Here is a 26,088-nt window from a genome sequence, read left to right on the forward strand (position 1 = left end):
ATTTTCCACCCTCTCGATGTGATTGTTTCATTTGTCATTACAACAACATGACCTGAGTTCAGGAATCTTGTTTTGAATGCTTCTCGCATTCTTTTGTGTATTAAATATCGATTTGCCTCCCTTTTTTTCTTTTAGTGTCCCCTGTACTTTAAGGCTAAATTCCACATTATTGTGGTTGTCCTCATCTATTGGCTGCCTTTTTCTTCTTCTAGATCTGTCTTGTGTGGGATCCAGATTCCGTTCTGTCATCCCCCTCCATACCCATAATCTAGATTAAAAGTTTTTTTAATAGCTGCCTCCAAGTTAGTCACTGGTCTCATGGTATCTGCTAGTTAGGTGCATTTTATCTTTCCAAATCTAAAACTTTTTCCCCCTCAAAGCATTTTAATTATTTGTGAAAGTTGGATAATCATTCTTACACCATTTTCATTATTTATATCAAATTTCTCTTTAACTTAGTTAAATTGATCCCCACTGATTTACAATAATTGCCGTCCAAGGCCTGCCACTTAACTGTGCTGTGGAGACTTACCTGTCAAGCCGACTGTTCTATCGAGTCTAGTATCACCCATTCTGTTGCTTCTATTTCACCGACTCGCTCACTGAGTCTAACACCAGCCACTCTTCATTCATATTATCAGTACCTGAATCCTTCTCACCAAGATCATGACTCATCCTTACAGCTTTTGGACAAACAGCTGTTCCCCACTATTATACTCACTTCTATCGTGCCTGATCCTCCCACAACACACACACACACCTCATGGCCTTCATTTGACACACCAGACTGTCCTGAGAAGCTAACAAAATATTATAAAATCTGCAGTACTTCTACTCTGAAACCTGGGGCCATTTTCGGTACAACATTCCCCACTAACTAGGCTGTGTGAAGGGCCCTAAATCTCCAATTCAGCAAACATAGTTAACTAAGCACACTCAACCAAAAATGGTAGAAGAAACAGCAAGTGGAGTCCCAGCTGTAAGAATATTGGAAATGGGAAAAAAACTGACATCTTTTTCTTAAAGCTACTATTCATCACGCTCTGCAGGCTGTGCTATGTATTTTGCTGAGCATGCGGCTATTTTGTTGAATTATAAACTGTTAACCTTTGACTATTGACAGATCCCTGTCATCCTCCCTGCCAGACATAGCAGCTATGTGATAAAGAGGAACAGTGATCCAAAAAGAGGAACAATAATCCGAAGATAGCATTAAGACCAGGACGATGATGAGATAACTAGACCTTGAAATAAGTCTTGTGGTTAAATGAGTAATGTTTTTCCTGCCCTGGGGAGGGGTGGGAACCCAACGGTTTTTTGAGCTCAGGGCAGAGGAATCAGCGAAGACCCTGTGGAAAGAACAATTAGCTGTCCGAAGATGACACCACGGTCAGAAGAACACCCGACTATGAGAAGACTACGAGAAGACTACCTCACGGTGGGAAAACTCAAAACGACCACGTCGCCAACTTAATTACTGAGATCAAACGGGGCAATATTGTTTGCTCTTTGTTGTCTAGATATTTGATACCTTCACATGTTTGATTTGACTATTAACAAATGAAACATTGATTATCAATTGATGTCACCTCCGAATCTGTTACATAGCCCACCTTCATGTGAACAGAAGGGAAAATGCATCAGTTTGTGTGCACAAACCAGGCGAAGGCATAGGAACAGGCCACTGACCACTCCCTCAGCCAGGGATGGTACGTGGTACAGGCAGAACCCAGCTAAGGAGAGAAGAGGTTGTGGGGGGGGGGGGGGGGGGGGGAACTTCCCTAATTCACAAAATTACCAATTGTTACTGTCCCTTCTTGCCTTTGATGCACATTGGTGACTAGAACACAACCATGAATAATTAAGACTGGATACAAGGACATCAGGTGAACTCCCACACCATATGAATCTGCAGTATTTCAAATTCCACATCTAGTGCTGAAAGATATGAAGATCTGGGATTGTTTTTTTAGACTCTTACAATTGAAATTATCTGTGCCCAGAATAGTCAAATCTCAGGTTGTGTCCATGTGATGGGATGGGAGGAGGCACTTCTACTTTCTCCTACCAATTTGGCCTTATTAACTTTTTTTAAAAAGTGCAGACACCAGTCTCTCTCAATATCAATCAGCTACAGGAGTTAGCAGGGCAGTTAAAAAGAATTTTTATTTGCCACAGAAGTTGTTTCAGTCAGGTCAGACAAGTCACTGCAATTATTAAAAAAAGACCCATAGAAAAAGTATTTTCTCAGCAAACCAAAAAAGTTACAATTCCTTCCATGATTCCTGAATGGCTTGAGGTACAAAGTAAAATATTAACCTAACTTGCATCTTTCCTTCTTCACCAAACATCCTTTCAATAATACTCATTAACAAAGTGATCCTGCTTAGGTAATATGTCCAAATGCAGGACTTTTTATGTAGACCTCCCCCCGATTATTCGAATGGCAGTACAGTTCTTCCAGGATTTGCCAGTTTATCCTTTCTCCACTATTCTTTGTGTTCTCTCTCAGATGCAGATCAATGAGAGAGATTCAATTGCCCCAACCATTCAGAACCTGTTACAAAATGAATAAGCAATGCCATATTTTGAAAGCAGCTTTCCCTTGTCATACCCACAGTCTGTTACTCTACTGTATTACTGATCTCAGCTGAACTGCTGCAGGGAGTTGCCAAGCAGAGACCAGGTACCTTCTGACAGGAATTGGAGTAGGGGGGGGGGGGGGCGGTGGGAAAGAGAAGTTATGAAATCATCAATGGCCCACTCTCTCAAACCTAGTGGCTGCATTAAGAGCATATACATTGGTGGATGCTGAATGCTCAGTCACAGTTGATGCAAGGGGTCTGAATAAAGGGACAGGTGAAATAATTTTTTTTTGAAAAAAAACAATATATACCAATAGTGTTCCTTTAAAAATTATTTTTAGACCAAATTAAATTGATCATATAAAGATCTGACAGTGTATCGAATATAGGGCACATAAGTCGCATTCATATTAAACATCTTAAAGCTGATGTTTAATAATGGCTTATTTCAGACCTCACAAATTCAAACAAAAGTCCATCAGCAAAAAAAAAATGCACTAAGCAAATGGAAGCTTTGAATTTGTTCTTAGGTAAGGATGCAGGAACACTCATTGACTGCTACAGGCAAAGTAATCAGCCCTAACTGATCACAGCAGGAGGGTTTCAGAAGGCTTGGGTAATTAATAGAAAACTTACTAAGCTATTTGTACAATAGAGTAATTATAGTACAACTGCCAAAAGAATGCCTTCCTACTCAGCTCATCTCGTTAAGCCTCCTGTGGGAGCAAAGCCTGCTTGTGTATGGAGACCTACAATAATTGAACAACCATGGAGAACCAGCATTTATCACATGTTTCAAGCTTTAAACCACATGATTTTGACTGCCCTGTAAAATACTTAGTTATTAGGGTACACGACCCCCTGGATCTAGTTGGAAGTTTTAAGCATTTATCAAAAACAATATAATCTACGACGGTAAAAAGGCCAGTGTGCCTGACATTCCCATCCATCAACATTAAAGATTTTACGTAAAGCTCACACTTCCTGCATTTACAAGAAGATCATGTCACACTATTTCCGACATGGATACAGTTGGTTTGCAAAAAATGGTCTATAATGCTGTGATTGTACTTTGTAGAAACAATAAAGCCAGAAACCACATCTACTGATGGAAGATGCACTTAATAAACTAATCTAAGAATGCAGGACTGACAAAGTTAGCTAGAAAAGTCTTCATGTGAGCAATATAACCAGGGCCCCCTCAGCATTTCATTGTCAACATAATCTCAATGATGCTTAGTTACAAGCGCAGACACAGAGTTATTAAGCATTACAAGTATACATTTTTAAGTTAAAAGTCAACATGGGGAGAAGAGGAAAGAAAATACTCCACCTACACAATGCTAAAACAATTCTGTAAAAGTCTAGAAAGATTATGCATTTATATCGTGCCTTTCACGACCTCAGGATGTCCCAAAGCACTCCACAGCCAATGAAGTACTTCTGAAGTGTAGTCACGTATGTGGGCAAAAATGGCAGCTAGGTCTCAGAAACAGCAATGAGATAAATGACCACTTAATCTTTTCGGTGATGTTGGTTGAAGGATAAATGGTGGAACTGGGAGAACTCCCCTGCTCTACTTTGAAGTGTCATGAGAATCTTTTACGTTCACCTGAGCAGGCAGACAGAGCCTCATTTAATGTTTCATCTGAACGAAGGCACCTCCAGCTATGCAGAACTCTCTCAGAACTGAAGTAAACTGCAGTGGTAGCCTAGATTATGTGTTGAAGTCTAGCTTGAACCCATAACCTTTTGATTCAAAGACAAATGCTACCACAGAGCCAAACGGACACTATAGTAAAGGTAATCCATCAATGTCTACTGCAGATAGATTATGGAAAGACTCCAGAGGGAATAACAGAGGTCAATCCTGCCTTGGATGACAATCTCTGACATTTTAAATGGACCAGCTCTCTATTGTCAGATACAGGCATGTCAGAGTGGTTCCCTAGTATCAGTGGAGACCCAAAATGGTGAGTCTGCACCTGGCTGAATAACACTGATTACCATCTTCCTGCCAGATAGGAGATTTCACACTGCTTTCCATTTTGCATAGATTTTGGGCCCAGGATCAGGGGGACAAGGAGGAGAAGGACAAAGAACTGGACTTTACACCCCCCACCCCTCCCCACACTATCTTTCTTTCTGCACCAGGAAAATATTTGCAGGGCTACGGGGATAGGGCGGGGGAGTGGGACTAGCTGGATTGCTCTTGCATAGAGCTGGCACAGACTCGATGGGCCGAATGGCCTCCTTCTGTGCTGTACCTTTCTATGATTCTATACGTTTTCAGTTTAAGGCCAGGTTTAGCAATTAACAAGTATTTCAACACTAGTAGCAAGAATAGATTTACTTGCTCTATCAATAATCTTGAGAATATGGTATTTTTATTTGAGCCATGTAACAACTGCTTCAACGCAAAATAAAATCTCATTGTTACAGAACAAATTAAGTTAATGATTTTATCTCTATAATCCAAAAGAGAGGGCATATAAAGGCTTCAGGTCCACTGAATCACAAAAACATTATACCTCAGCTTTCTAATACTTGGGTGCAATTTATTATTATAGTTTTTAAATGCAAAACTAAATATTTAAGGGTTTTCTTGTAACTTTTGTAAATTCAACAATGGGCATTTGTAGTGTCGTTAACGTAGAAAAATGCACTTTATTGAGGGCAAAAACAAACAGTATAGTGAACTTATTTTTCCAGTTTCCCCATGTTATTTGGAGGAATTCCAAGTATAAATATTTGAAATTCAAAAGATTATGAGTCAGGAGACCTCATAACAATGTGATGCTACATTTAAACCATTGCTACCAGTGTCATACTGGTACTAATTTCAGTGCTGCAGGAAGAGACCCGCACAGTGAAATCCACAGGCTATAGTATCCTGGACAAGTGGATGCTCATCAACTACATTCAGTTCTGAATGAAGAATGTAGCCACATTTTCAAGTCTCTGCCACAATCTCTCAGTGCTGGGAAACAGGTGGATGGGAAAAAAGTGACAGCGCAAATTACTATCAGCACCTAACATAGGATCTGTGCATTTACACTGTGGTTATTAATACAAGACCAGTTCTCCAGATGGTCTCAGTACCCGCACAAATGTCAACATTGATGCACATCTGGAATCTAGGCTCCAATACTGAATCAGTTGGAAAATACACTGCCTTAGCAGTGCAGTAATAAACCTGTGACCATTCTGGATGGTCATAGTTCCAATCCATCATCTGCGATGAGTTAGTTAATCTCAATTGGGGAAAGGGTAAGGGCACTATCCCTGATCTCAACATCTCCCGGAGCTTGCTGAGGAAGTGGGGTGCAAAATCAGTCAGGTCTGATCGCTATCGAAGTGTGTAGCTATGTACAATGGGTGAGGTCAGGATTGGATTCAGTTGTACTGCTCCCAACAGCTTGCCAACAGTCACCGACTAAGCTTACAATGAAAAATTGGCATCAACAGAGATACCACATGACTGCCTATACCTGTGGAACCACATCGCAGAATAAGTCAGCAGCTTCAGGAGAGGAGGGAACTTATGTGCACTTGTACATTTATTGTATTATACTACACTTCTCGCATCAAAATACATTTTGTAGTATAAGTAGCACACCATGTCAGAGTGGGAGTTTTGAACATTAGGATCTTTCAAGTTGGATGCACATGCATAGAGCAAGATCTATTTTATTTTCATTATAAATTCATGTCAACTCAGTGCAAAACTTCATCCCAAACCATGTGTAATAATGGAACTTTTACTGCAATGAAGTAAAAGTGAGTGTATGACTTTTCCTCCACCCACCCCCCACCCCACCAAACAGACGTTTCGCTCTTTCGCGCAACAATAAAAGTCCAGAAATCTGATCCATATAGAATGCAAAACCCAATTCTCCCGAAACAAACGCAGGCTGACAGATCCACCAGATCTTACTGTTGGAACAGAAGAACAAGGACTCTTTGCAATTCCTTATCAAACACACCGACACGCTACTGTTGATCCAATGCCCACAAATACAAGCAATATAAAAATTACCATCCTACTCATGGGCTTCTACGTTTCCTAAGAGATCTGCCAATAGTCTCATATTCTGGCTAGCTTTAAGTTTGTCTCCCTAATCAGGTATTTTCAGCAAATCTGATCAAGCTTTAGTAAATACTGTGCAAGCATCCTGGAGAAGAATAGCACAATGGACCAAGTGACAACTACAGTACCCCACTGAAAATTGAACTTGTTAATATTTGGTACTGTTATTCATCTTAAAACAGTAAAATTTTCTATCAGAACATTTCATAAAATTTCACAGCATCTGCATAGAAATTTTCAATCCCATTATATCAAAACCGTAGGTAGAACACAAAAGAGATAACTGTTAGTCTATTGTTTTTTCTCTCTTTGGTCAAACTTAATATATGGTCAGAAGTCAAAATTAAGGCCAGAGAGATACTAGACAACTGGACCAGCAGTTGGTTTAGAAACTAATCCACTGGTCCACAGAAAAACCAAATACTAGTCCACGAACACAAGAGAAACTAGAAATATTTTGTTGTGCTCTGGTTAACACACCATCCTTTCCCCTCTGAGACATGGATTAAATTTGGTCTGCACCAGTGGGATGAAATTCTCTCTCTTTTGGCTGTAAGGATCCTTTTTAAAATTAAACATTGCAGTAGTCTCAACCCAAATTTTAGAAGGTACAGGTCACAGCATTGAATTGTCCATAATTCAACACAAATTGTCATATAAGGCTAAATGTTCTAAAGTGGGAGGAATCAAGGCACATTGTTAGGACAGAGTATATGGAGCTATTGTCTGGGGGAAGGCTAACCAAAGTGTAATTCCATCATTTCCAGTTCCTGAATACCACAGTTCAACTTCCCAAAGGAAATGATTTTTCTCTGGAATGTAAAGCCACATTATCTTCATCTTGCCAGTAAGATAAGAACCTGTGACTGACCAAACACATTAACCGCTTTATTTCATGTTGGATAGACAGAGACTAGCCAACATGGTCTTAAGGTTGACTGCATTTTCTAAAATAATGTGTATTTTTCCGCTCAATGTCACAGAGAAAGTATGGTTTTGATTGAACTCTGCATTTACAACACTTGGGTGCTAAACTCACAATAGTCAACTTTACTTCATTACAATCCTTCACTGTTTTTCAATCCATAGCAAATGCACAAGTGAAATAGATTAACAAATTACTGAAGGAAGGATCTTCCATGATATTTTGCTGCAGAAAGAGGGCCCATTCTGTTTGCATGAAACATTCCCATAATGCTCGTCTCCGCAGTTCCATAAACTGATCATAATGCTTGTCTCCGCAGTTCCATAAACTGATCATTTTCCACATCGTTCACCTGAGGAAGGAGGTAGCCTTCGAAAGCTTGTGAATTTAAAATAAAATTGCTGGACTATAACTTGGTGCTGTAAAATTGTTTACAATGATCAAAAGGGGTTATTGATACAGGTAAAAATTTGAGATTATGAACTATTAGTGTTGGAAAGGAAAGTACAGATCCAGGTGATCATGGCACAAGACTGCAATGCTTTGTTGATGCTCAGAGCTGCATCCAAAATGCACTTCTCAGTATTCAGGCATTAGCTCATGTTGGTGGAACTGCAACTATGATACTGCAGGTGTTTTCACCAAATAGAAGAGGGAAAACGATCACAGTCGGTGATTAAACACGGCTGCTGCCAGCCCACATGCCTCATCCAACTTGTCCTGCCTCTTGTCTTTTTTTTGTTTGGGGGGGTACTTTACAATAGGATTCCTCAATCTTTCTCTGAGTACAGCATGTCAAAATACACACAGAAACCACCCACATTTAATGCAAGTCTGATTCTTACACCCTCCTCACCCTTTCGAGCTGGTAGGGTCACACCAATGAATAGATCAAATACATGGCTAAGAAGGCCACACTTAACACTTAGTTTCCTCTGAAACTCAAAGTACCACTATGTATGCACATTCATACCTATTCAATGGTATTCCAAATTGCAGAGGAAACCAGGGCACCACCGTGAATGAGATGGCATTGAGTGCCTCAACCGGGGAAGATTAGCAAGAGCATATTGGTCCTTTTGTCTAATAATTCTGCAGCCTTAATTTTGAGTGTTTCAGAAGGGGATTTTACTGAAGGACACATGCCAACCTAGCCATTCTTATCAATTTACCTGTGGAAATCTATTCTCTTTGAAATAAAATATTATGCTTCACTTCAATCTTCTAAAAGTAGTTTCTTCCTGTTTTTAAATTGGACTGGAAGGGACTTATTCTATTAACTATTGAACTACACACTCCCAACTGAACCTGGCATTAGGCCAGACAGAGAGCAACAGATATACCCATCATTGTATTGCACCCTGCCTGCCAAATGCAGTCAGCCTGCAGAAGGACATAAATATGCAATTCCATCAGCCTGTCTTCATTCAAAATGTCAATTTTGGCAGGAATGCTATTAGATATAAATATTTGAGATGGTTGATGGTAAAATCTAAATACTGTCAAATTCTACAAACACCACCAAATTAAAGCATCCGCCTCCTTAAGCCAGCCTCTTAAACAAATGCAAACAGAAAGTATTTGAGTTATGTTTTCAATGTTATGTGATGCAAAGAGGGGAAAAAAGCAGCTACTAAAGGAGCTTATCAAAAGGGAGTATCAACAAAAAAACATAAATGCAGCAAACTGGATTAAATTCACCTAATTTAGGCCACTTCAGACAGGAATAGCCAGCCTGATCTCATCTATCTTTTGCTCTGAAAGCTGGTCATTCAGAATTTAAAGCAAATTCCAAAACAAGATGCAATTTAAAGAAACGAAAATCATTTTAATCCAGTGTACTAAGTCATTGTTGAAAATAAAGAATTCCTATTGATTATGTATTATACATGACTGCAGCACAAGGTGAGTTGGAAAGTCAAGGAGTTTTTGCTCTGTACTATTAGTGAAGACATCGGCTTCTATCCTTTATCTATTTTTAGCAATGAAATTCCATATGAATTTTAAAGACAGCTACAAATAGTCCTGAATTTTTCCTCTAACAACCATTTTATCTCCATCACAATTCAAAAACTGAGCGTCATATACAAAATGAAAGGACCATGTAATTAAATCGAAAGGTCAATGCAAATTGCTAATGCATGATTTGAAGTATTTAGCATCATTAACGAGAGTGTGTCCAAACCTAATAAGATTATTTATATTATAATTTTTTTAAAGTTTTAATTATCCAGAACTTGCATATACATCATCCCACTGGAAACTCACAAACTGTTCAAATTTTAAGAATGCACTTGCAAATGAGCTTCTATTGCTCCTGAGCCACAATCAGAAGCCACAGGATGAGGAAATGGTTAATCACAGCACGAAGTGTGTCATATAATTTATTATATATTAGATTTAGTACATGGTGCATTTTATTGAAAACTTGTTATAAGTACTCACGGTACCTGTAAGTGACGCTGTGATGGGTATTTTCAATGTTAACAGCATTGCACTATGACACAACAGCCGTTATTTTATAGTTACAATATATTATCCTGACCAGGCAATCTGGCTATGCATAAATAATTCAAAATATTTAAAGAAATTTTTTCCCCATAGGCATTTAATTTTCCAGTGTGCATCCATTCGGTTCAGCCAGCTGTATTGATGGGATATTTTTGATGACTTAGCACTTTCTGCAGAGTAGCTTTTCTTCAAATACTTTTGGGGGGAGGACAAATTTTTAATGGTTTTGAGGTAAAACATATAGAGCATTTTCTTTTAAAAAAAGGCTGCAAGTCTGAGAAAAAAATGACTTCAGTGTTCTATAAAAAGTATATTCGTGATGGTAAATTTGACATGATACCAAAGAAAATCATTTTAATTTGGAAATACATCAAAAGCGAGATAAGCAAACATTGCTTCCAGCAGCAAATTACACCAGGTACCCCTACGCTTGAGCCTCGTAAGTTGTATACTGTTGCTTTGAATTATCCAGTCAACCTCGCTTGTGGGAAATATTGATTATATTTCATTACTTGCCAGGACTCAGCTAACTTAAAACATGATGCATCAAGTCACACCTTCATGTAGGTTTTATCACCCGAGGGATATAGCTTACAAACCAGCAGTATTGATTTTTATGCCAGATGGTCAGCTAATGTTGAATTCCTGGTTGCAGCATATTGAATTTCATGGCATATCCATGATTCCAGAATTTGAGTTAATGTTTATACCACCGTAGCTTCTAGTTAAAGAAAAATGAATTTCTGAGAATGGCCTTCTACCCTTTTGAGGTTTCCAAGAGAACTCAGTTATATAAATTACAGGTCAATCTAAACTACATTAATCATAGAATGTTACAGCATGGAAACAAGTCATTTAGCCCATCAGGTCTGCACCAGTATTTTTCTCCATGTGAGCCACATACTGTAATACCCCTCTCTTGCTCACTTTCCATACCTTTCAGTATTCTTTTTTCAACCAATCTAATTCCCGTTTAAAAGAAATGACCGACTCTGCTTCAACTACAGTTTCAAATTCCAAATTTGGACATCTCAATGACCAATGGAAACAGCAATACACAACACTTTTTGCCACCTTTGGCTACACAGCAAGGTTCCACAAAGAGCAACTGAAATAAACAACCAGATAATCTGTTTTTAGTGATGTTGGTTGTGGGATAAATGTTGACCAGGGCAGCAAAAGAACTGCCCTGCTCCTCTTCAAATAGTGCCACAAGATCTTTTACATCCACCTGAAAGGGCCTTGATTTAACATCTCATCCAAAAGATGACACTTCCGATAACTGTGGTACTGAGGAAGTACTGCACTAAGTGTCAGCCTGGATCATGTGCTCAAGTCTCAAGAGTGGGACTTGAACCCACAACTTTCTGACTCAGAGGCAAGAGTACTATCACTGACCCAGGGTCAACACTTTCACTGATAGTACAAAGCTACTGCTTAGACAAGGGTAATGCCGTAGATGTAATATATTTGGATTTTCAAAAGGCCTTCAATAAGGTGCCACATAGTTGACTCATGACTAAGGTCAGAGCGTAGGGAGTCGGGGGACAGGTAGCAGAATGGATAACAAGCTGGCTACAAAACAGAAAACAGAGATGGGGTTAAGGGTAGCTACTCAAACTTGGGAATCGGAAGTACAATTTCAAAATTTGGGAAAGACACCAAATTGGGCGGTGTAGGAAGAAAGTGACAAAATACATGAAGACATTAATAAACTTCCAGAATGGATCTGTAATTGGCAAATGAATTTCAATATAGATGAGAGGTGGTGCATTTTGGTAGGAAGAATAAGGAGGCCACATACTGCTTGGATGATAAGAGTCCAAATGGGGTAGAGGAGCAAAGGGATCTGGGGGTACAGATACACATATCACTAAAAGTAGCGACGCAGGTTAATAAGGCCATAAAAGAAGCAAACTAAGCACTAGGGTGCATTTCTAGGAGGGACAGAATTGAAAAGCAGAGGAGTTATGGTAAATTTGTAGAGAACCTTGGTTAGACCACAAGGAGTACTGTCCACAGTTCTGGTCATCTTATTACAAAAAGGACACAGAGGCAGTGGAGAAGGTGCAAAAAAGATTCACAAGGATGACACCAGAACTGAGAGGATATACTTGTTAGGTAAGGCTGAACAGGCTGGGGCTCTTTTCTCTAGACAAGAGAAGGCTGAGGGGTGACCTGATAGAGGTCTTTAAGATAATGAAAGGGTTTGATAGGATAGATGTAGAAAAAATGTTTCCACTTGTTGGAGTGTCCAAAGCTGGAGGTCATAAATATAAGATAGTCACTAATAAATCCAATAGGGAATTCAGGAGAAACTTCTTTACCCAGAGAGTGGTTAGAACGTGGAACTCGCTACCACAAGGAGTAGTTGTGGCAAATGGCATAGATGCATTTAAGGGGAAGCTTGATAAACACATGATGGAGAAAGAAAAGGATATGCTGACAGGGTTAAATGAAGAGGAGTGGGAGGAGGCTCGTGTGGAGCATAATCGCCGGCGTAAACAATGGCCTGTAGACTCATGTAACTCTACGTAAGCGTAAAAACCCCTTGACTTCTTGCTGGGTGCGATTCCAAAAGTGTAGCTCACTTTCTCTTACCTCATGCAAGTGACCACTCTTCATGTCAGCCTAGGCGGTGAGTGTTGGCGGGGAGAGAAATCACTGCCGAGCCTGATCCAATCCTAATCCGATGTCTATACACATGCATTTTGCTACTGGATAGTGATAAGGAGAGCGAACTCTAGCTGATTTTCCCATCCTTAACCAAGGGGCACCGAGGTCTGTTGTAGCTCTTTACCACCAGCTGGCTGAGATTTGTTAAATCGTTAAAGCCCTGGGACTTGGTTGATTCACATGGTTTAGCTACTCATAGGTTTAATCAGCAGAGCATTTGGGAATTGCTGACACATCACATTTTTTCCTTTATCATTTTGATTTGCATGGTCCCAACTTTGACTTGTGAAAATCTTTTATTTAAAGATTTAAAAATGAGTTAGAGTTGCTATTTACCTATTAATATATTTTTTGCAATTTAAAAATAAAGCATTATGTTTTGTATTTTAAATTTAGCACAGAAAATACAAAGTTCTGTCATAGTCTGCATTTCCAAGCAAAAATAAACAACGAAAAACATTTTAAAAGTAAGAACGAGAGTATTTGCAGTGAGTGCCATAATTAGCCCAAGAACCAACTTGCTGACAATCAGTGGGCTTAGTGTAGTGTCATTAACTATTTTACTCTTGCTTTGACACACACACACACACGACTAACCAGTTAGCTACAAAGCAGGGGGGAAAAATGATTCCCACGTCTCTACAAACCAGTCAAGACGTCTAAGTCTCCCCCCCCCCGCCCCAGATGATCACAGGAACGTGAGCTCAAACTGCTTAGCTACAGCTCAAGCTGTTTGTACATGGTGCAGTTTCAAAGGAAACAGTTTAAACAGAACCAGACCACAAGTCAACTTCGACTTAATTCCTTGAATAGTTGATTTCAGGGATGGACATGACTGCTGACTATGCCAATTGGAATACCACAGGGCATTTTTTTCCTCCTCTAAGGCAATCGTGCTGGCCAAAATTTTCTGCCTCTCCAAATATACCACACGTAGAGTTCAAATTAGAAACTCCTAATCCATTCATGAACTTCATAAACAACAATCAGTTCTTACTGCTGTGCCCCCAACATGCAACTGTGCAGTACTTCATTACAATACCTCACTGTTCACACAGTGTACCAAATTAAGACTGGATTATTAATTTTTTTGGGGGGAGGGAAAGGGAGGAGAAAGAGGAGGAGGTGGCGAAACCACCCCTATTACTTGCCATCCAAAAGCAACCTCAGTAATCTCTTCCAACTGAAACTTTGCATGGCTTATAATGCTTTTTCCAGCAACAGAAGCAGAGAATGAAAGACAGTGCAGAGCCAAAATGCCCTTTCGATGTTGTCCCCAGTAACCTGGAGATGCACAATGTAGGCTGATCACAGAATTATACCAGGGATGGATTTACACCATACCATGTTGAACCCAAGTTTTTGATGTACAGACTACACTACAAGGTTCACTCAAGTCACCTGTGCAAAAATGTCATCTGCAACTTCCTGTTCTCACCAAGTTGATGACGGACAGGATTTAATTGATAGAATGTGGTAGACAGACAACCATGACAGGCTCTGTACGTATACAGCAAGGTCAAGAGGACCGGCCATAAGTGGACTATTTGATAACAGGAGACCTGCAGATCAAGCAGATGCAGAGGTGTAAGTTTGCATGCAAAATAGAAAGCATGAAATTTAATATTTCATACAAAGGACATTTCTGATATTCAGTCACTAGCACTATTTCATGCTCACAGGTTTCAAAGTAGATGCTTTCCTTTTACTGAGAGCAGCCATCAATTCATCAATTGCTACATCGAGATCATTAGTCATCTTTTGTCATCACATAATATCATATTGCTTGCTGCTGTATATGGAAATCGAATTCTGTATCCAGCTTCTTTCACCAAGAAAACCTCTCTCACTAGCGATCAAATAGAAAAATACACTTCAATGAAATCTGATTTTAAAAATGGCTCCATTGGTAAATGTGCTGCCAAGTATGCATCTGAGGCATACCAAGCAGGACAACCCAGGTATGATTCCCAGGCTCTAGAGTTAGCTGTTCTCAGTCGGGACAGAAGTGAGAGTGTGACAATTAGCCTCATGAGGAATAACCTTTTAGAAAAGGTAGCAGAAGGTCCCAACATGAGACCCAACTATAGGACAGGAGGAGAACCTAAGGGATCGGAGCAAAGTTAAGTAATCAGCAAATTGTAACGATCTGGAATGCACTGCCTGAAAAGGGTGGTGGAAGCAGATTCAATAATAACTTTCAAAAGGGAATTCGATAAATACTTGAAGGGAAAAAATTTACAGGGCTATGGGGAAAAAGAATAGAATGAGACTAATTGCATAACTCTCTCAAAGAGCCTACATAAGCACGATGGCCCAAACGCCCTCCTCCTGGGCTGTACCTAAGATACTTAGATACCCACTCTGCAGTATCAAACTATCTGTGGCGACATAAAGTTTCTAAATTTTACTTTATCAGCAGTAGAAATTAATAGATTGTTTTCACAGAACTTGATATTGTTCAGTCTCAACAGTGATAATGACAAAGAAAATAAAAGACTATTTGATCACTAGTGAGAAGTGAAAACAGATTGGATAATATTATATTCCCGATAATTCAATCACTTTTTTTGCACTAAAACTTTTTTGAATTATCCAGTAATTCGAATTGAGCAATCTAAACAAATGAAAGTATAAAATTAGTGCTTTAAAGAAATTGAATTAGATCAGATAATTGGAATTAAGCAATTTGGAACTTAGAAGAGTAGACCATACTCTACAATATCATGGAATAAATGTAAGGAATCTTACAACACCAGGTTATAGTCCAACAGTTTTATTTGACAATCACAAGCGTTCGGAGCTTACCTCCTTCGTCAGACGAAGGAGGTAAGCTCCGAAAGCTTGTGATTTTCAAATAAAACTGTTGGACTATAACCTGGTGTTGTAAGATTCCTTACATTTGTCCACCCCAGTCCATCACCAGCATCTCCACATCATGGAATAAATTCACATTTAGAAACATGGTTACACCAGATAACAAATCACAGAAACAAAATCCACCCTTGCATGTAACATGGACCTACATTAGTGACCGACTATATTTTATAGAGTTTGTTTACACTGGCAATTCCAATAGCTTTACACTGATCTCGAACAGTAATGCATAATAGACTCCATTTGTACCCAGGTTATACTGGGACTATCAATGGTTCTACAATTTCTGCTCAGCAGAAGAATCCACAAATGCTGACTTGAATGGTTTAAACACTACACATTTTATTTTATTTTAGCTTGCACCAGTGTGCATATCAGATGCTGCATAAAGGCACAGCTGGCTCTCTCCACTCCACCTTACATGATAAGGAACACAGTTTGGATCTCAACACAGTGCCTAGTGGGTAGAGATCCACAACATAAAATTGCCTATACATCTCCAATCTTATTCAAATAGCTGCTGAGGGAAGTAAAAAAACAAAATCACAGAATAAGTGAGATAGTTTTCTCAGGTTGGGATAAGGGCAAATTGTGGATCATTATAGAGGATGCTTTACTCTCCATCTGGCCTGTACCATACCAGAACTAAGAGTCTTCAGTACTATTAACGACAAAGTTGGGAAAACTAATACCACCTTTATTACTGGATTCCCTCACTTCAGTAAGCACACGTAAATATTTTTTACACCCAGTAACAAAAATTACCTTGTATTCTACCTGAATTTACATTGCAGCACCTTCCAAGGTGTCATCAGAAAAATCTTCATCCTCAATATCAAGACAATTAGCCTACTGCGATCTTAGACTATTGGGATTCACACTGCCAAGGACAAACAAACATACCACATGCACCTGGTGAGGTATGCATAACTATTTCAGTTATTAGCTTATCTTATTCTATTGCAGAAAGCAAAAATCTCGTCTCCCTCAACACACACACTTCACTTGCTGCTTCTAGTTTGACAAACGTTGAAATGGAATTCCATATACTTAAGTTTAAAAGTGAAAAATTGACACAGTAGAAGCATTCACCTCTTTGGTGCATGACAAGTCGGCCCAAAACCATCAACAAAACCCACTCACAAAATATAGCTTTGAACTATTGCAACTCTTTATTAAAACAAGAAAATAGACAGAGAGCTGGCGGAAACAAACCAAATTTGTGCTTAAAAGTCTATCGAAAGACTTACTTTTAGTTTATTGTCCACCTCCCCCTTCCCCCTCCACAAGTCCCCTCTCCTTTTCCTCTATCTTTTATTTGGTACATTCTCTTCCAACATCTTAGCTTAGTTACAGGACTGAGAAATGGCTGTAGTTTGAGACCATGAAATACTCTGCCCCTTATCCAAGAATATGACAAGTACTTTCTGCCTGTATAACATCCTAGCTTTTCAGTGGAGAAATGCTTTATGTCAAAAGCCTTCCTTTCTAGTCACAGAATGCAACAGAGCCAGGAGCTCTTATTATAACTGTTGCCTATTTTTACATAACTTAAGGTGTTTTTATCGTGCTTTGGGCTATGGTTTCAGTTTGCAAGATAGCAACGTACCCCTATGTTTACACAAAGTGCAGCTGGTTCTGTGCAGGCCAGCCAACCCAGCCCCAAAATGAAAAACAACTGTTTTGTGCATGCACAAGTCCCTTCTGCTGGTACTGTGAATGTTTGACTACTCCACATGCGCTCGGACAAACTGCCGGATAGTCAAAAAAAGGTCAGATTTAAAAACAACATAAATTTTTGTCCTTTGAGTCACTTGTAATACACAACGCAAGTCTGCAATAGCAATTTTTAATTTTTTCCCCCAATTTTCAAATTACACTTAAAAATATCAGAGCAATGAATTTAGGCCATTTTAATCTTCAATCAGACACTGAGCCTGCCCAGGCATCAGAGTACTTGCATCATGATGCTACATTGCATCACGACATAATCACGCTGAACTAGCTTAGTGTGCTTATAAGGCCACTCGGGAATCTCCAAGGACAAATGGCAGATCAGAAAACCCAGGAAAAATTGGATCTCTGCTACACTCAACAGTGCAGACCAGTAGGTTTAATTTTATAACACCATCAACAGCACGAAACTTACGTAGACGACAGTAATGTTGAAGCCATTTATAAGTGCCCAATTCTCCATATGACTGCCATAATAGATAACATCAGACTTTATGATGTCGAGATGTCAGTGATGGACTGGGGTAGACAAATGTAAGGAATCTTACAACACCAGGTTATAGTCCAACAGTTTTATTTGAAAATCACAAGCTTTCGTCACCTGACGAAGGAGATAATCTCCGAAAGCTTGTGATTTTCAAATAAAACTATTGGACTATAACCTGGTGTTGTAAGATTCCTTACATCAGACTTTATGACACAGAAACATGTCCTTAAGTTGGAAAGGTTGCAAACTAAGTGAAGTGCTTCAGTTAAAGATTGTAACATATTCTTGGGAATTAGAGAGTATTCACAAGCCATTCAGGTTTAGTTGACTTGATTTAAGTCATGAGCTGAACCCTCCCACTATGTCATTTCCTTCTAACATACCTTTAATCACTACATAAGATTTTAAAAATCGAGGATGTTAAATCTTTCAACACTAAATCATAGCTATTGTATGTCTGGTTTGTTGTGTATAGATGCCATTGGAACAAGTTCTCGCATCAGCTTGATTGAAAGGGGTGCGCCTGTAAAACCACCTCATAACTTGCACATGAGGAAACTCCGGACAGTAATCTTAACAGAGAAACACTGTTCAGTTTTTGACATTGTTAAAAACAGATCAAGTATTTGTATTTTATTTTATTTTAATTCTGCTTCCACAGCCCTTGGAGTGGAGAGGCCCAATAAGAACATACTCACAGACCTCCATGAATGCCACTCATTTTTTCCCTTGACCTCAGTCCCTCCCTGAATGGAAGTGATTCCCTCCTCCCAAGAGCAAAAACAATGACTGATTTTCCCCTCCCAAACCCAGCACACATACTACCAATTTTAAGAAAATTGAACACATTGAAATAATAACCTGTAATTCAGAAATTAGTGACATACAGAGTAGCATTTTATTTGGGCTACACTGTTTAGTGCTATAAAGAAATGCTGACACTTCAGTCAAACAAATTTAAACTACATCTGATGGTACGGCGCTCCGAATAGGAAATTCCGCTCTAATGTTAGCCTGTCCCGGGTATAGCAACGATTTCATCCGTGGAATAAGCCACACTGGGTTTCATAGGATTTTTTTTTAAATACAGCAAAAATGTTCAATGTATTGTGTAAAAGAAAACTACTGGAAAACACATCAAGTTTTGTCAAATCAATGGACCACTCCATTGATTTATGTAACTTCTACTGATACTACACAGGTCGGGCCATTGACTCCCAATTAGAAAGTTGCACATTTCAGATCTCAGGACTGCCACCACTGACCCATTTGCCTCATCAGGCAAGCTTTCAACAGTTCATAGCCCAACTGCACAATGGAGTGGCTCTGCTGAGTAACCTTGCATTTGGGGGGGGGGGGGGGGGGAACAGAAAGCCAACATTCTGGAGTGTGTGAAAAGGGTTAGGAAACCATTACAGTACTCAAAAAATTACTCCACTTCGATAAATTCAGCAAGAGAAATAAACCGTAAAATCAACTATTGCACAATTCTTGAGCATTTAAAAAACTCAATATAACTAAAACGGTTTGAAATTAAAACAACAGACTGTACTATCAGTAGTTGACAAAGATCACTGCCCAAGGTTGTCCCCCTCCCTTCTTCAAGGCAGTAACTCATACTAAGGTACACTGTGCCCTCCAGGACTTAATCCATTCAAGTGTAAGCCCAGAGAATATCAGCAGGTAGCAGGATGGATGAAAATGTGTCCACTATGCCGGAGATATTCTCCCCTCCGCCAAGATCAAGCTGTTTGGCGTGTAAACCACCGATGATGCACAGCATTAATGAGACTTCCTTGCAGAAAAAAAATTGCTAAGTATCTTCCCCACAGCTTTGGGCACTTGCAGTAAAGTATTTCAGCAACATTTGATACCCCACTGTGGAATATCCGACCAACTCCATAGTGAATGCCTCCCTGAAACAATGGTAAGAAGCTGGTGATCAAGTGTATTGCGAAGCATGCCTTTGAGATTATCCATCTGCTGAGTTGGCAATACCCACTCAAAGCACTGGTGAATGCCACCACCGGTAGCTGGAACTGTGAAGAATCAACATGATTGAACACATTGGTACTGCAAGGAGGAAGGCTGCTGCTGTGTCCCCTACACCGAATTAAGCGATCTCATTGCTCTGCACTGTAACTACACAAATTGGTGTCAGCTGTGGCTCAATGTTAGCACTCTCGCCTGTGTGGGTTCAAGTCCTTGAGCAGAAAATCTAGGCTGATACTTCAGTGCATTACTGAGGGAGTGCTGCACTGTCGGAGGTGCCATCTTTCAGGCCCCGACTTTCCTCTCAGGTGGGCGTAAAAGATCCCATGGCATTATTTCGAAGATAAGCTGGGAAATTCTCCCCCGTGCCCTGGCTAATATTTATCCCTTATCCAACACCTAAAAACAGATTATCTGGTCATTATCACATTGCTGTTTGTAGGACCTTGCTGTGTGCAAATTGGCTGCCACGTTTCCTACATTACACCAGTGACTATACTTCAAAAGTATTTAATTGGCTGTAAAGCGCTTTGGGACATCCTGAAGTTGTGAAAGGTGCTAAATAAATGCAAGTCTTTCTTTCTTTACCATCACCTATAAGATTGTAGTCCAATAAGGTCAGTGCCTTCGGAGAGGGGGAAGAATGTTAAAAAATTATTAGGGTGCTTGGGTGACAAACTCATCACCCTAATGCAGCAGTTCATTCAATTCTAGTGCCAACAAGACGCAGGATGAATGCGAATGCGTGGGCATGTCCATCTTTGATTTATAACTTTAGATCCCTGGATGTACTAAATAAAAAAATGTATTCAGAAAAAAAAAGTTAAAAACAGACTTCACAGGTGAGTTATGTATTTTCAACTATCTGTGGCCTGGTTCGGTTTTATCAGATTCTGTGCAGTACAGGAATGAAATTTGTTAGGCTCAATAAAAAAAGTTATAATTCTAGCTGATTCAAACAGCGACTTGTTGCTGGTTGAGCATTCTTTTGCATTAGAGGAAAAGGTACAGCAACCTAGTGGTTTTGGTACTCGACTAGCAACATAGAGGTTGAGAGTTCAAACCTACCACGGTAAATTGTAAAATTGAATTTTTAAAAATCGGGTAATTTGTGGACTAGCACCAGGAAAAATTAACATAAAACACAACAGGCTCTCTCAGGCAAAGGAACCTGCTACCCTCACCCAGTCTGCCCCACATGTGACTCTAGCTCCACAATACACGGTTGACACAGGGCACCCAAGGATGCAATAAATACTGCCTTGCCAGTGTTGCCCACATGCCAAGGATAGAAAAAAATGTAGTCAAATACAAATGTGTGGTTCTACTTCCATCAGTTATAGCATAAACAATTGGAATTTGGGGAAAAAAAATGATGGAATTTTATAGTACAAAAATATGGATGTACAAACCTAGTCCTGGATTAGGGCATCCTATTGCAGCAAAGCAAACCACAGGAAGTCAATTAGGTGCATTTACACACTGAAGTGGTCTGCATCAGAGCCCAGCACACCCGCAGAGACCAACACCTGGTAGTAAATGTAAAAATGGGAAAGCAGGGCACAGAAGTCACTCTCTTGAAACAGTAACAATTTTTTTAAAGGTGCATGTTGGACCTAATATTTGGCAGCCATATACACAGTTTTTAAAAAATATTCCAAATATGGCTCACTTAATGCTACATATATAAATCAGGCAAGCATCCTGTCCAGCCTGATTGGACATTTTATTCATTGAATACATCGTTATATGGCTCAGTGTTATGTGCGATTTGTAATACCCTTCCAGCAGTGTGGGGGAACAGAGTGTGAAACTACATCTTTCACCTTAAAAAAGAATCCTTTAAAAAGGTACAATGAAGAAGAGAGAAATATCTGAACGAAGTTTAAAACATTGGTCGAATGGACCAAGAGGCATATACTTTTCAGCGGTAGAGAGCGTGACTGGTTCCAGTGGATCACTAAATGCACTGATGTCCATGCATGCTTGCCTCACTGTGTACTCACGTACTTTTGCGAGGATGTTGCTAACTGTTTCAACAGCTGTGTAAATAAGGTGCTTTTTTGTTTGTTTCTTCAATTATGTTGGGGTGTGCATGTGTGCTTTGTTTAAAATGTCCCTAACAGTTCAGTGGCTAAATGTACCCATGCTGTAGTGTTGAACCAAACAGATCCAGATCGGAAACAACTTCCATTTATATAGTGCCTTTGACATAGGCAAAATCCCACGTGCTGTATGGCAGGAACAGGGGAGTGGATAAAAGGAAAGGATGTTAAGTTGAGGTCAGAGAGTTAGGAGAAGTGACCAAAAACTTGGTTGAAAAGATGGGTTTCGAGAAAGCTTTTAAAGTGGAGAGGTGGAGGGGTTTGGTGCAGGAATTTATGAGAATGGGACCATAACGGCTGTGGGTTCTACGACCAATGGCAAGGTGAAGGGGGTGCACAAAAGGCCAGATTCAGAGGACCAAAGAGTGCAGGAGAGGTTTTAAGACCAGAGGAGGTTCAGAGATAGGGAGGATGAGTCTGTGCAGGGATTTGAAGACAAGGATAAGGATTTTAAATGTATTGCTTTGGAGGACAGGAAGCCACTGGAGGTCAGGAGTGTTTCACAAGCGGGCCTTAGTGTGGCTGCAATTTAGAGTTTATTCAGTTCCCAGGTTCAATCCCAGAAAATGTGGGACATTTATAATTGGCCTTAGTGCCCTTTATGTTTGTAACAATTAAAATAGGGGGAAAAAAATGTTAAAATTAAAAACATTAACAAAGTATTGCCAGATTTTTGGTGGTTGAATCACAGTATCAGTGGTCCTACCACCAAAGGAACTACGGCATACTACTTCCTTTAAGGAAACAATATCCCTTTTGTTATATGTAGGTTATGCAACAAATGACAGTTCTACTGCATAAATCAGATGCTGTAATAATGGATCCATTGAACAAGAAAATACACTGCAGATGATTCCAAATTGAAGTTTTAAACAATTTAATCATTAACTCCAAGGGAGCAGTGCTGTCACTAGGATTTCAGTCAAGTGTAATAGTTAGCAAATAAAATTTTCATTTCATGCCAACTTGATCTGCAAAAAATATCCAGCAGTATAATTGCAAATTCTGTCTTCCCAAACTCAGATTGCACCTCGAGAGCGCAGTTCGGGTTATATAACAGGGTGAAATACAGATGGTTACAGGGGTACTGGTGGTGGATAAATTTGAGTGTTACACAGATAGTGTATTAGTACATTAAAGTACATTGACTTGAAAGCATTTTTGCCTATAGCAACTCTGGGGAGTATTATGGATCATGCATTGAGTAGAAATTTGATTTTATAACAAAAAAGAAAAATGTATACACACTCCTGCCACCAACAGAAATGATACACATTTAAAAATGTTAAATTATGCATAGTTTTTCAATTTTGTGGATTATTTGCATTTTTAAACTCAATTTTGCTGCAGTATCACTCAAACTTTACTATTGGGAGCTTCCAACCAGGACACTATGAGTAGAACAATTTGTTCTCACAGAGCACATTGGGGCTGAAACTCTGATTTGATCAACATAAAACATATATCCACAACAAGGTCACCAAATGAAATAGCCTTGTCAGTGCTACTGCTTCTGTTTTTGAGAAGAGTAACAGCCATCCAAGAACTACTTTGCATCAGCATATACAGAAGCAATTGGATAGTCAGCATTCACAGGAATGTCAAATTCTGACTGCAAAAGCCATGAGTCAAGGAGCTGCCAGCAATACGAACCAACATGCTTTGGATTGCTGGCAGATCCTTGCCTCACATTTCAGAATAAAGGGAATCCATCCCACTTAAATGGATCCAACAGCCTAAAATGAGAAATGATCGTTTACATTTTCCATGACCTGAGGTCTTAAAAGATCTCTTATTCTCTCACACACACACACACACACACACACACACACACACGATCTGGATAAGCAGAATGCTTAAAAATAGGGGTGCAAAGAGCAACATAATTACATATTCCCCATTTATTCCTTAAAAGATTAAAAATTAAGAAAATGGTAAAATAAAGATTGATCTATATACTTTGGCCAGCTGTGTTTTGAATATATCCCAAAAAAAACAATTCAGGATAAAGTTCACCATGTAACTGTTCAAATTGATTCAACTGACTGCATCAAATGAAATGCAACAGGAGAAACTCAGAGACTTTTGAAGGTAATGATATTTATGGCAGGATAATTTATTATCTGGTTTCTTTGGCCCAGATTAAAGAAGAAACAACACCTAACCATCATGGACAAAATCAATTAATTCTTATGTCGATTCAATGACTGTGTTTTCCATTAGGCTCCTTTACAGCACACCAGATTATTCTACAGAAAATTCCCAACTCTAGCAGGTGCTATGAATTCATTCTGATCATAGTCAGGAGTTAAAAATGTACACTCCCAGCTCCAAAGTGGATTTCGGTTGAGCTACAAAATGTAATGGAGACTCATACAGGGATTTAATAATGCTACATTGTTCTCTCCATTTATTTGGCATTAGTAAACAGCGCCGGCATCTTACTTGTAATTTTATACTACCTGAATACCAAATGTCTTAAAACCTTTCCACCTATACACACTCCTCACAGGTACAGTACTATAATATATTTGGTACACAATGTGTGTGTTTCTCAACACACCAAATACTTGATCCCTGCTAAGGAAAAACACAAAGGTCGGGGGGGGGGGGGGGGGGGGGAAAGAGGAGGAAAGAGAGAGAGAAGGCAAATCATCCTGGACTACTACAGCGCATCTCATAACAACCAGTTGAATAGCTGTATTATCAAAGACTAGGCAATAGAGGCTTAAAACAGTCCCCAACCCCCAAGTTATATACAGTTTTAATACAGACCTGTCAAAAATCAAAATTTCGATTTTCCTACTGCTGCAATTGTACAAGACCATTGATTACAAGAGCTGGAGAAACTTACAATGGTACATAAAATTGAACAGAACTGAGTGTTTACATTAGATAGAATCTGAGAAAATGTTATGTGATTTCATTCCAGATTTTTTTTAAATGCTACGGTCCAATTAAATTTTACAAAATACATTTCCTTTGGCCTCTACATCAATAAAAAGGCCCCAAAAAAGTTCAGTATGAATTTTAAACCACAAATTTTGTTTCAAACAGCAAAAATACTTGAGTTTTTTCATAATTCTAATGAAACTACCACTTTATTGTCTGAATATAAACCAAACTTGGATATATTTTGGGAAAGAGTAAGAGAATTACTTGTTTAAAAAAAAAAGTAAAAATCCAGAAACAGCAATACAGATTAACTGTCATTGCTCTGTAGGGAGAATGTGAATGAAAATGTATTGCACTCACCCCCTTGCTGGATCCAATGTGATTGCCCTGGGCTGGTCCAGGTCTTGCCAAAATAATACTTTCCGCAAGGATCCATCTAAATTAGCAACTTCAATCCGATTAGTTTCCGAGTCTGTCCAGTACAACTTTTTCCCCAGCCAATCACAAGCCAGTCCATCAGGTGATACAAGCCCCGATATCACCACATTCTGAGTGTTCCCTGTCTGGTTCAGAAAAATCAGTTTGATCGCTTCTTCGCTCACATCAGTCCAGTATACAAGGTCCTCTGAAAATATAAAATCCACCGCAGCTGCATCTTCTAAACCAGCAACAACAACCGTGGCGTTAGTCTTGACACCAGCAGCATCTACCAACCTCAAGTCTCGTCGATTTGCAAATAACAACTGTGGTGCACCTATGCAAATAAAGAAATAAAGTTATTGAAAACTGTTAATATAGCTTCAATCTCTCATGCAAGACAGAATGGATAACTAGCACAATAACTATAAAACTAAATCTTATTACGGCAAGTAGTTACTCCATCTCTCATACATGCATACTGTAGTAAATATAAAAGTTAACAGGCATATTGTTTGTGTGAGACCTGAAGAAGACAGAAAATGCTATGCTTTTTACATAGTAAACTGCGTCTTGCAAAATTTTAACAGAACTCTCAAAATGGAGGCCACTGATCTGTGTCTGTACTCATCCATTTCTGCACAAATCTTCATACAGTATGTCAAGTGCAAACTGGAAATTTTTGCCCAAAATAAAGATTAAACCAGTGATTCCCAAACTCTCTCAAGGCATTTGTACAGGCAGCATTCTGATCTATGTACTTTTGCGGCTCTAAACAGAATAATCCAAATGCT

General features: G+C 39.2%; 1 protein-coding gene across 2 annotated transcripts in view; it reads right to left on the reverse strand.

Annotated features, from left to right (window-relative positions):
- lrp6 (low density lipoprotein receptor-related protein 6) overlaps nt 1-26,088 on the reverse strand; it is a 146,700-nt gene that overhangs the window by 117,254 nt on the left and 3,358 nt on the right. For both annotated transcript variants that reach the window (XM_067999614.1, XM_067999613.1), the window contains exon 2: nt 25,238-25,631. Coding sequence is in view for 1 of the 2 variants with exons in the window: in XM_067999613.1 (XP_067855714.1) it covers nt 25,238-25,631 (394 nt within the window). In the remaining variant the exon portion in view is untranslated. The remainder of the gene's footprint in view (nt 1-25,237; nt 25,632-26,088) is intronic.

Source organism: Heptranchias perlo, chromosome 18, assembly GCF_035084215.1.
Source record: "Heptranchias perlo isolate sHepPer1 chromosome 18, sHepPer1.hap1, whole genome shotgun sequence".
Classification (NCBI taxonomy): Eukaryota; Metazoa; Chordata; class Chondrichthyes; order Hexanchiformes; family Hexanchidae; genus Heptranchias; species Heptranchias perlo.